This window comes from Hippichthys cyanospilos, chromosome 12, assembly GCF_059441005.1.
Source record: "Hippichthys cyanospilos isolate Australia breed blue-spotted pipefish chromosome 12, RoL_Hcya_1.0, whole genome shotgun sequence".
In the NCBI taxonomy this organism is placed as follows: Eukaryota; Metazoa; Chordata; class Actinopteri; order Syngnathiformes; family Syngnathidae; genus Hippichthys; species Hippichthys cyanospilos.
In genome coordinates, this window is record NC_142380.1 from 16,257,168 (window position 1) to 16,268,230 (window position 11,063).

The 11,063-nt window shown below is 37.3% G+C and overlaps 2 protein-coding genes across 3 annotated transcripts; both read right to left on the minus strand.

Annotated features, from left to right (window-relative positions):
* Window positions 1-398: 398 nt before the first annotated feature.
* Window positions 399-2,513, minus strand: atpsckmt (fATP synthase c subunit lysine N-methyltransferase). Its single transcript, XM_088429846.1, has 4 exons — window positions 1,770-2,513; window positions 1,168-1,305; window positions 962-1,012; window positions 399-818 (listed from the first exon to the last, which is right to left on the minus strand). The coding sequence occupies exons 1-4, from the start codon at window positions 2,034-2,036 to the stop codon at window positions 591-593; spliced, it is 684 nt and encodes a 227-aa protein (XP_088285972.1). The 5' UTR covers window positions 2,037-2,513; the 3' UTR covers window positions 399-590.
* A 117-nt stretch (window positions 2,514-2,630) lies between these two features.
* On the minus strand, window positions 2,631-11,050 carry LOC148415108 (neuropilin and tolloid-like protein 1). Of its 2 annotated transcripts, XM_088429703.1 has the most exons (11): window positions 10,579-11,050; window positions 10,391-10,456; window positions 9,771-9,905; window positions 9,459-9,707; window positions 6,472-6,513; window positions 6,102-6,229; window positions 5,574-5,802; window positions 4,796-4,909; window positions 4,556-4,700; window positions 3,410-3,609; window positions 2,631-3,329 (listed from the first exon to the last, which is right to left on the minus strand). In XM_088429703.1, the coding sequence occupies exons 1-11, from the start codon at window positions 10,604-10,606 to the stop codon at window positions 3,199-3,201; spliced, it is 1,467 nt and encodes a 488-aa protein (XP_088285829.1). In that variant the 5' UTR covers window positions 10,607-11,050; the 3' UTR covers window positions 2,631-3,198. The 2 variants fall into 2 exon arrangements, with proteins under 2 accessions (XP_088285829.1, XP_088285827.1); XM_088429701.1 differs by having other exon boundaries at window positions 2,631-3,609; window positions 10,579-11,047.
* Between the last annotated feature and the right edge of the window lie 13 nt (window positions 11,051-11,063).

Here is an 11,063-nt window from a genome sequence, read left to right on the forward strand (position 1 = left end):
TAAGGTATGACAAATTCATTTTCATCATGCTTTAGATAATCTTGATATCAGATTAAGGTTCATAATTGATATGCAATTTGTTCCCTCGAATAAGACAATTCTGGGCTCTCGTGGAATGACCGCCTCACCAAACCGCCCCCACCCACCCACTACTAACGCCACTTTTGGCTTGCTATGAACAAACAGTATGAGTTTGCTCTCTATTATGAACTTGTGTTCCCAAGTTGACAATGTGTACTTTTATACATGTAAAACAAACCTTTATTTGCATTCATACATACTTTTTTTTTTTTATATTCACACAAATAAATACTAGTCATTAAAATCAAGCACTTTAAAGTGTATCTGAACAGTCTATCATTCATTCTTCAATCAAGTATTCCAAGTACCTGTGTGTGTGTGTGTGTGTATGTGGGGTGGGGGGGGGGCATCCACATTCAATAATTGAGAGCAGAGAATTACTTGTATTTTTTATTTTTAAACACCTAACTTACCCTTGAGTGAAATAACGTTTACAAAAATGATTGATCTATAAAAAAAATTAAAAAGTATATTGTGATATTTTAATAGTTGCTAACCAGCATCGTCCTTTACGTGGAGGTATGTGACTCTGCAAAGTCCTTGTTATCTGATGCTGTCTTCTTCGTCACGCCATGGCACCTGAGTGATTTAAATGATTCGGCGTTGTACACCCACACAGTGTCAACACCCTCCCCTGCAGTATGTTCAGGAACCCAGTTAGGAAATGGGAATCGACAGGCGACCACTTTGGCCGAACTTGGTAACTCGCTTTCCAGCTTCAACTCCAATTTGTCCATCTGAAACCATGATCACATTTAAGTGATCATTTTAAACACATGCGTGGCAATTTTTACTCCGTGCTACTCACATTTGTATGTGAATTACTTATTTGACATTAAATGAAATATCTATCTAATATCTATGCTGCAACTGAACTTACCATTTGAGGGACACCAAAAATAACAACATTGGAGTAGGATGCAAAGCTGACCTAGAGAAGAATACAGTGGATAAAAATTGATTATCAGCAAGTTCTTACGACCACACTGAATTTTTTATTCTTGAAGCGGAAGTGAAGCCCGTAATGTTCCTTGCAATGTGCAACCAGGAGTAAACCGGAGTTGTGCCTTCTGATGATTCACTGACCTTCCATAAGTCAGAGATATGAAAGGAAGTGGAGCGGTGGACTCCCTCTCTCCATGCTTTGTAGCGGGAATACCACACCAGCCATGGGTTCAACTCAAAGCCTGATGCCAGAAATCCTTGCCTGGCTGCAGCTATCACCTATACAAGAAGGGTATACAAGGAAATTAAAATACTCCACATGCATCTGTTGCAACACGTTTGCTTGAAGATTAATTTCTAGTGTTTTGTGTGGAAAAGGTTAGGCATAATCGATTAGTGCATTATATGAATGAGGTAAATTGTCTGGGATTCGTAGTTACCAGAAATCATTTCTCAAAGCAATAAGCAAACATGCTTCATTAAAGACGCAGTTGTAATTTGGTATCAACTATGGCTGATAATGAGTACTTCAACCTTTGAAACCTTTGTTATTATTATTATTCTGTTCACTAACACTGAAACGGGGTCTTATAATCAAGTTTTCCATGCTAATAAAAAATAATTAAATCATTTCACGATTCGGTGCTTTCTTTTCTCCCTATGTCATTCAAGTAAAATTAGTCAAATGTTCATCTTTTCGCACATGCCAAACAAAACGGAAACATACACAACGCTGCACTTACTATTCTCCCATCACCACTTCCAATGTCCACCAGGGTTCCAGACCTGGACCGCAGAGCATTGAGGACATTCTCTACCTGTGTTGTGGTCGCGGGGACAAACGGAAGGCAAATTTTTCTTAATGCAGGGGCCACAAACGGCGTAGCTACAGCGTAGAGGGCAACAAGCGAACCTCCTACCAATCCCGTTACAATGAGACCCAGTCGACTTCTAATTTTAGTTTCGCTCATTGATTGTCCTTTTGAATCTATATGCGCCTCTTCAGACATGACAGACGATCGAACAATGCATGACACTGACTCAAAACGCAACAAATAAAATTGTGGAACACTCGCTCAAAAATATTCGGCCTGTGGTCATTGTAATTCCACTACAAATTATTTTCTACCGTTAAAAAGAAATAGGATTTTAAATATGGAGCACGTTGTATGTTGACCTTTGCAGCGCTATAATAATTCCGACTTGGTTTGCTGGTCTCTAACAAGAGTTCCACCTTATGCTTATTTAAAACACACAAACAAACAAAAAATACACGAGCACAAATATATGTATCACATGTAGATTTATTTCATTTTATGAATTATATGTAGCTGGAGAACGAAACCATATCCTTAAAAGAATAAGAATCACACAACACTAATGAAAATAAAACAAAATACTGTACTGCATTTCAGTCACCGCCTCCCAAAAAAATCAGCCAAATATAAATTATATAAATAATATATATAAATTATATAAATAATAGCCAAATTTAAGAGAAATTCAATATATATATATATATATATATATATATATATATATATATATATATATATATATATATATATATATATATATATATATATATATATATATATATATATATATATATGTGTGTGTGTGTGTGTGTGTGTGTGTGTGTGTGTGGGTTTGTTCCAACACGCTTGTGAATAAATAAACAGCTTGCATTTCACATTCTCCTTTGTTGGTATGTGATGCAAAATTTTAGCGCAGCCACTTTTTCCTTTCATTGAGAGGGTGTGTACGAGCTACAAAGTAGGAATGTACTTACAGAGTAGCATTCAGTAGTATCTAAAGAGCCGACCCTTACGTCTCATCAGCGTTTTATATTTCATGTTGGATTTCAAATCCATATACTGTATATTGCATATAGTCAACAAACTCCATATCTGTCAAACATTAAACAAGTCACAGACTCATTTTGACCTATGTCAAAGGATAAAACTGGGAAAAAAGGGATTTTGAGTGTGTGGGAACTTTAATGAAGAGGTGGACTTGCACAGAGTAAATGATGTTGTAATCTTTCCACATTAAAAATCATTAGAGAGTGTACGGTGGACAGTGTGGTCCAACCTTGGCATGCCGTGATGGATTTGCTGGTGGTGAATGTGATGTCTGCTGGTTGTTGGACCATCGTCAATCATCAAATCATCATCCTCTCTGTACCCATCTGCCCCATCCTGGGAATAGCTGTGCTTCATAACTAAGATGTTCCTGTGACCGACTGGGGTCATGTGGTGGGAGAGCCGTGGCGACTGCTGGCTCACCATCCCCGGCGGTAGCTGTGGCACAAGAGCCCCCCCATCAAGATCGAGGGTGTCCTCTCTCATGCTCAGGTTGCTACGGCTGCCTTGAACACTACCATGCATGCTTCCCTGCTGTGATCCGCAATGGTGGTCCCGAATGCATTTGGAGGAGGATCGACGAAACTTGTGGGATTTTTCAAATTCTTCGCCCATCACGGCATCGTTCAGGTCACCTGAAGGGACGGGTCGTAATGTGCAGAGCTCATAGTGAGGAGGCTCAAGCCCTGGATGGAGGAGGGCAGGGTCGAAATCATCTCTGGGGAATATGCAAAAAAAAAAAGAGAACATTATATATATATCTATATAAAGATATATAATGTGATACATTACAAAATGGCAAGGATTCAGCAATGTGGGTTGGCCAGATAGATCTTTGCTGTAAAAGTGGAAGAACATAGTGGAAGAACATAGAACATGAAAGCCTTTGCCTTTCTACACTCTATTTTCATATTCAGCACTTTCCTGTAAAATGCAATGTCTTATGGGAGCAAAAAAATGCCACTGCAGCACTTTCACACTTTACTGAAAACAGTGTTGCATCATAGAAAGGGTGGAGAGAATAGGTGAGGAGATACCAGTGGAGATACCTGCTTTTGTTTTTTCCACCACAAAGAAAAACTTTCTTGATCCAGAAAGAAAGTTCCACACCGGACAATTGCAACTTAATTGAAATTTCAAAAGCTGCATTAGAGTAAATATTTCAGTGCATCAAAAATAAAAGCGTAATTTAATATCTTTTTTGTAAAACAGCACTTCACTGCTCACTATTTTGTTGTGTCCAAGTATTTTAATATAAAACTGTAGCAGGAAAACTGCAGCAAAAACCTCTGAACACTCAAAGTAAACATGCAATTTATGCTGCCTGGCTGCATGAAAAAAAAAACATTGTACTCTTGGAGATCTTTTTGTTCGAATCGTGGATAAAAACTACTAATAAAATACACCTAGCATGCATGTAAACGCCACACACCAAGGCCGGAGCAAGCTGGAATTGAACTCGAGACGTCGAAATGTGCCGCCCTATCAGTATTTTATATATATATATATATATATATATATATATATATATATATATATATATATATATATATATATATATATATATATATATATATATATATATATATATATATATATATATAATATATATTTATTATATTATATATTTATTTTATAATAAAATCAATGAGAATTGAATTAACCTGCGTATGATGTACTTCTTACGGGGCTGTTTGACCTGGATGATAACAGAGATGATGAGCAGGATGACAACCAGGCCGCAGGTTACAGCAATGATAGTGATGTTCGTGTTATCCAGAGAGTCCAAAATGCTGGGTTTCCTTTTCTCTGGTGTTACAAGCAATACGGAATATGATCACCATTAGTTCAACAAGAGACACGAGGTGAAAATATACTAGCTGCCTGCAAACAGTTCAGTGTACCTTTACAGTGATTTTCATCCCATGGATACACACAGTTCTGGATGCCATTGCAGACCAGGGTGTGGTTGATGCACATGTTGCTATGGCAAAAGAAAGTGTCTCCTTCGCATGGCGCTGGAATTCAAAAGGGATCACAAACTGCAGTTGTTGTGCACACCTCTAATTTATAGATGGGTTGAGTTGGTACTTTTGACAAACACACACAGTTATAGCCATCGTCAATATTATCCCCACTTTTTTGGATCAGAGTTGGTTACTTTGGCCATTGAAAGTTAAGTACAATTTAGGTTATAGAGTACAATAATCCCTCGTTTTTCAAGGTTAATGGGTGTCTGTAGTCTCATGGAGAGCCTTGCTTGTATTAGCATCTAATTAGAGTGAAGCCTGTAGCTGACCTAACATGATAACCATCAGTTTACACTTGATCACAATTTATTACGAAAAAAATCTAGATAAGAGATGTACAACGCTCCGGTGCAGTGCTGCTCTCTCCTGGTCTCCCTTCGCTTCTTCCTAACAAGCGTGTCTAAGTTTCATGAGGGAGGCGGGCACTCCTCTCCCAGTCTTCCTGCTCCCAGTTAGAGGCCTCCTCCCTAACCACAATAAGCATTTGTTTGTGATTTTGATTAGAATTTATAGTCTCTTAATTTAAGCACATTACGTGTACTATTTTACTTTCCTATTTATTTTATATATTTTTGCACAGAATACCATTTGTATTTCACATCTGTGTTTCACAAAATGTTTTACGCAATACAGCAGAGATGGAGCCACTTACGGTCAAGAAAGGTTGTGAAGAGGATCTTGAATTTGCTTTTCCTACTTCCCTCATCTGCCCACAGCCTTACCACACCCAAAGAGGATGTAAGCATCACATCGTTGGCAACCGTGGAGCAGAATTTATTCTTCAGGTGTTCAACTGAGCTGTTGCCATCATAAATGGCAACAAAGTTACGTTTGCACTCATTGGAGTTGTGCATCTCATACTCCAGAAAGCGCATGTAGATCTATGGATGACAGAGGGAAAATTCTTTGGATTGTGTACAGATGACAAAAGTTGTCAAAATGTGTCCTGCTCACATTAATGTGTAATCAATGCCATCTTTGTAGAACACATTTTTTTTCAAAATGTCTTTGTCTCATATGTTAGCTGTTAAAAACGCAAACTGTAGATTCATTTTTTCAAAAACATTCCCTCAGAAAGAATGTAGTTATATTTTAGTATTTTAGTATTTTAGTTATATTCTAGTGTCTATAAAAACAAATTAACCACAGTCACAGATAAGTATAACAAACTGTAGTGTACCTTAGCTCGTGGCGGGGCAAGGACATACCACCTGCAGTCCACAGCCTCTGTCGACAGGGCCCGCTTCTCCCGGGTTATCTGAGTAGATTCCACAAAGCCTTCTGGACCATTCAGTTCAAACTCGCAAACTGGAGGATTAGATTTTTGATTTAGATTGTTAATCAAATGTTTGAGACACTATAAAAGGCATTGCATTGCTTGGAGGAAGCCCACATTTGTCATTACTCCAATGTAATGTTTGACTAATGGACACATACCTTCCTATGTTTGTTGTATTATGTCCGTATTGTCAGTGAATTACACATATCTTGTTCCTACCAAAATATGTTTAAAAAAAGGAAACAAATTCTCATTTTATTATAATACCCACATGGCAAAGCTGGCAATTCTCCCAAACCTTTGAACTCCGGATCTAAAAGAAGAAAAAAGACAAATTTGAACGCTTAAAAGCAAAGATTTCCTTCTGATTCTTAAAGTGAGAATATGTAAGATTTAGGCTGTTTTTCATTCAAAATGAATAAATTAAATTATAAATTTCAAAAACTTGCAAATAAATGTTTTCTTAACGACGAACAGTATATGTTTTAAGTATAATCTGAGGTCTAGTCGTCATTAAAATATATCACATGGGAGTGGCACTCCTCCAGAGGTTGCCATATCTGTTATAGCTACTGACAGCCGCAGGAGGAGGGTGTAATGCTGCATTTACCGTAATGCCTCTGAAGCACCCACGAGTGTATGCGAAAAATTACACTTACCCACTACAAAAAATCTAGATAAGGAGACCAATTGTGATCACAAATCCAACACTGCGACCAAATATGTCAAGATGACATGCGACATGTTTATGATTATTAAAATAATTATGATTGTAATTATGATCTTGACTTAACGATTGTGATGATGATGACGATGATCATTATTATTGTCAAAAGTAATTTTTGACGAATAGACAAGTCAGGATCAAATGATCAATCAGTTATTATTTCAAGTAATATTATCATCACATATGGATAACAAATGTGGTTCACATATCATTGCAGTACACAAATATGTACACAAGAATGTAGTGAGTCGTTCTAACTGGTGAGACAAATAATTGAATATTAATTATACAAATAATATTTGTCTGTAATAAACTAGTCATGAAAACGCCCCTATCGATTATTGATTATTTTTTTGTATTTTGTATTCCGAATGGCACTTATGGCCCAGTGATCAAACAATGTGGCACAGTCAATGAATTGTATACTCACATACAATTACTTAAATATATTTGAAAATTCGGTGACATTGTTCATTTTTTGCTTTCTACAAGCAAGTCAATAGTTTCAATCTGTAGCTGGGAAGGTACTTCATGTGAGAAGAGTTCATCATCCAGAACTACTTACACATATACAGAAAGACTTATATAACCAGCTATAAAACTATCATAACCTGAGGGTGCCCTCATTTAAAGATCCCTGAAATCCTGATGACACATGCATATTGTGTCCTGAACTTTTGTGCGGCAAAATCTACTTGCCAGCTGGATTATAAATCCTGATTTACCATCTTAGTTCTTATTAATCCTCTCATGTTTCTTACCCCTTTCTGCTTCAGGCTTGGACAGATTATTCACATTCTGTCCTATCTATGTGTGTGTGTGTGTGTGTGTGTGTGTGTGTGTGGGGGGGGGGGGGGGGGGGGGGGGGCTGTAAGTCCACTATGAAGATTATACATACAATCAATGTATTGAAATATTTGCCGTCTCTAATTAAAACTAAAATCGGTGCAAGCTAATGCTGCTAGCTGGCTAACGCTACACTGTCATGTTTACTTTTATTCTGAAGAAATGTGAATATGTGAAAAGAGAATTAGGGAGGCGGTCAAGCTAGCGCATCATCACTGGTTCAATCTGAGTGTGGTACATTTTGTTGCAATTTCTACAACTACTCTTTTCTTTTTCTTTTTTTCTTCCATTCAGACATTCACAACATCTCCCATTTCCAATGTGTGATACTAGACAGATAAGCAGAGCAGATAAGATGTGTGCAATAAAAACAGATGGGAAACCAAATCTCCTTATCTTGCCAATAAGAGCAAATATCTTCTTACAGGGGTAGTTACCCATTCTGCTTATTCCATCGCAAGTTTTACAGGTTGTCTGGTTGTGATGTAGAATCTTCAAGTTGGGAAGGTTTTATTTTCACCGGAAAAAAAAAGGTTGGACAAACAGAAGGAGGTAGATTAATCTTTGATTTTGATCATTGTTGGTGGCCTATAAAATCTGCTGTTAATAAAGCCTCATCCTCAGTCCAGCTTAAGCTGCTGCTACGGCTCAGTGCTGACAAGCTGTATTCCCCTGAAGACAAGCTTTCATTAACTACTCTGTGTGTGTCCGTGTGTGTGTGTGTGTGTGTGTGTGTGTGTGTGTGTGTGTTTGTGCATGTGTGTGTGCTTGTGTGCCGGTGTATTCCCATGTCCTCCATCTAGGGCTATTTCCTGTGGCGTACAACCCAATAACTAACTTCCTAACAACGACAATACAATTTTAAGGAGGGTTCTTTATGGTTGCTGAGGATTAAAAAGAAATGAAAAATAACTCACAGTAATGATAGTTACTAAAATGCCACTATAAAATCAGATGCCAAAAACATACTGATGAGATTAATGCTCAGTCTGCATGCTGGTGTGTTATATTATTAAAAGGAGAGGGAGGCATCTTTTCAATGTTGTGTCAAAGTCATGTTAATAATAAAATAAAAGTTAATTGACCATCATTTGATGACAAGAAAATGAGTATAAATAGATGTTCCTGGATTATACTTGTGGTTATTAAAAACAAAGACAAATATGTGCAGGGCTATCATTATATTAAAAAAAATACAAAAAACGAAGAGTTAATTGAACTGTTAAGTTACAGCTTTAATTTATGAGGTTTCATGAAAATTCAGCAAAAATTATTTTACCATATTGTCGATATTTTCAGTGCAATGTGTTTGAATGAAGTGACATAAACAATGATGCATCAAGTTTTTTTTTAATACATTTCAAACAAACAATGCCTTCCTTAAATCTGGAGTCCATAGCTACCAAATTCTTCAAACATGCTTTGCCCAGCATGTCTGCTTTAAATTTTATCTTTAGTAAGTTAGCAAATGCATGGTTTGGTGGTGTGAGAGCATGTCATTGACATGGTCACAAAGGAGTTATGGTTTCTAAGATAGCTTTGGTTTTAAAGTAAGGTGAAAAAATCTGACGCAATTGTCCCTTGTGCATATTTACTCATGACATGGATTGTAAATATGTATCATGGATCATTTCATAATGTGCATTCATGAACGAGAGTCTTTCTAATTGAATTGCATGACCCACCTTGTGTGAAGTTGTACCGGGCGGAGAACCCAATAGCCTCCAGCTCGCCATCAGCCACAAACTTGATGTACAGGTACCTTCCACTGGAGCGAACATACATGGGGCTCTCCTGGCCGCAGTAGCGTCCAATGATGGGTGAAAAACCAAACGGCCCATCGCGGACCTCGATGTGATCGAACTTACAATCCCACGAAGGTTCGATGGAATACTTTTCATCAAAAAACAGGTCTATGCACTGGCGGGGGGAAGCTGCAGGAGACCAAGCATGCCGTTTAGTCAAGAATAGTGAAAATGTTTTAATTATAGCTTCACCTTCTATAATGTAGATGCATTCTCTCTCGGGTGGGTATTTCTCTGGGTAGTTGGGTGAGGTGAAATAGCCTCCCTGAGGCTCCTTCACCCAGGTCCCACACAGGCCACGCGGTGTCACCCCTGAGTTGTTGGTCACTGATTAACAGGAGAACACAGGGTTACAGGTAATAACAGCTTCAACAATTTTATGACATTCCTTTACTGCATAAAAAAAAAAAAAAAAAAAATTCCAGGTGCACCACACACTCATTGCAAGTTTTAGGTTTGATTTGAAGAAAACAAGTTACATTGTTGTGCAATTTGTCCTTTGACTTATCTACCTTACACTGTTTAATTAACAAACTTGATCACAGTTTTAGAGGTATAGTGCACTACATGGTCTACTCTTCATGTACTGTTATGAATACAATCATGATAGTATGATAAATATGAGGTTAAATGATCATACTATTGCTTTTGATAAATGTGGGTTATTATTCATTTATTGGTTGTATTTGAAACCAAAAGAAACCACAAATGATCAAATAAAGAAACTGGAAAATAAAAATGACAGACGCCCACTGTCGAATTTCAAAACAATTTTCAAAAAGTATTGTGTCAGTTGTAGCTGTGAAACATACCTTGTGTTTTTGCTTTACCGGCTGTCGCACCTGACAACCGAGGTGTGATCAAACATGTTGCAAAAGCTGAATGGAAGACAGTAAAAAAATGGAACAGAAAATAAGACAAATATTAAGTAAAATTGTAAAATTAAATGAAAAAAATGCATTGAAGTCGGCGTTACAACAAACATGTAAAACATACTCACCGATGTACAACAAAAGTTGGAAAAACATTTCTTTCTCCTATACTTTTAACCTCCAGTCTCTCATTATTGAAAACTCTGACATATATCCATCAATTGTCACATCCTGTTATAAAACATACTCTTCTGCACGTGCTGCAAATTCTTCTCCAAATGGGTAAAATCTGACCGCAAAATAGCTTGCCGTCATTGCTCCCAGAGCTTAAGGATTAAACCTCCGGCAATTACCAACCTTCCTATGTTTTCGGTCCACCGTTATTTTATAAATCCTCTTAAAGGGAAATGTCATTGACTGAGCTAGAATAGGTCAAGGCAAGTGCCTGTTTTCATGCACTATTATCCTCTAGCTGTATCTATCTATCTATCTATCTATCTATCTATCTATCTATCTATCTATCTATCTATCTATCTATCTATCTATCTATCTATCTATCTATCTATCTATCTATCCATCCATCCATCCATCCATCCATCCATCCATCCATCCA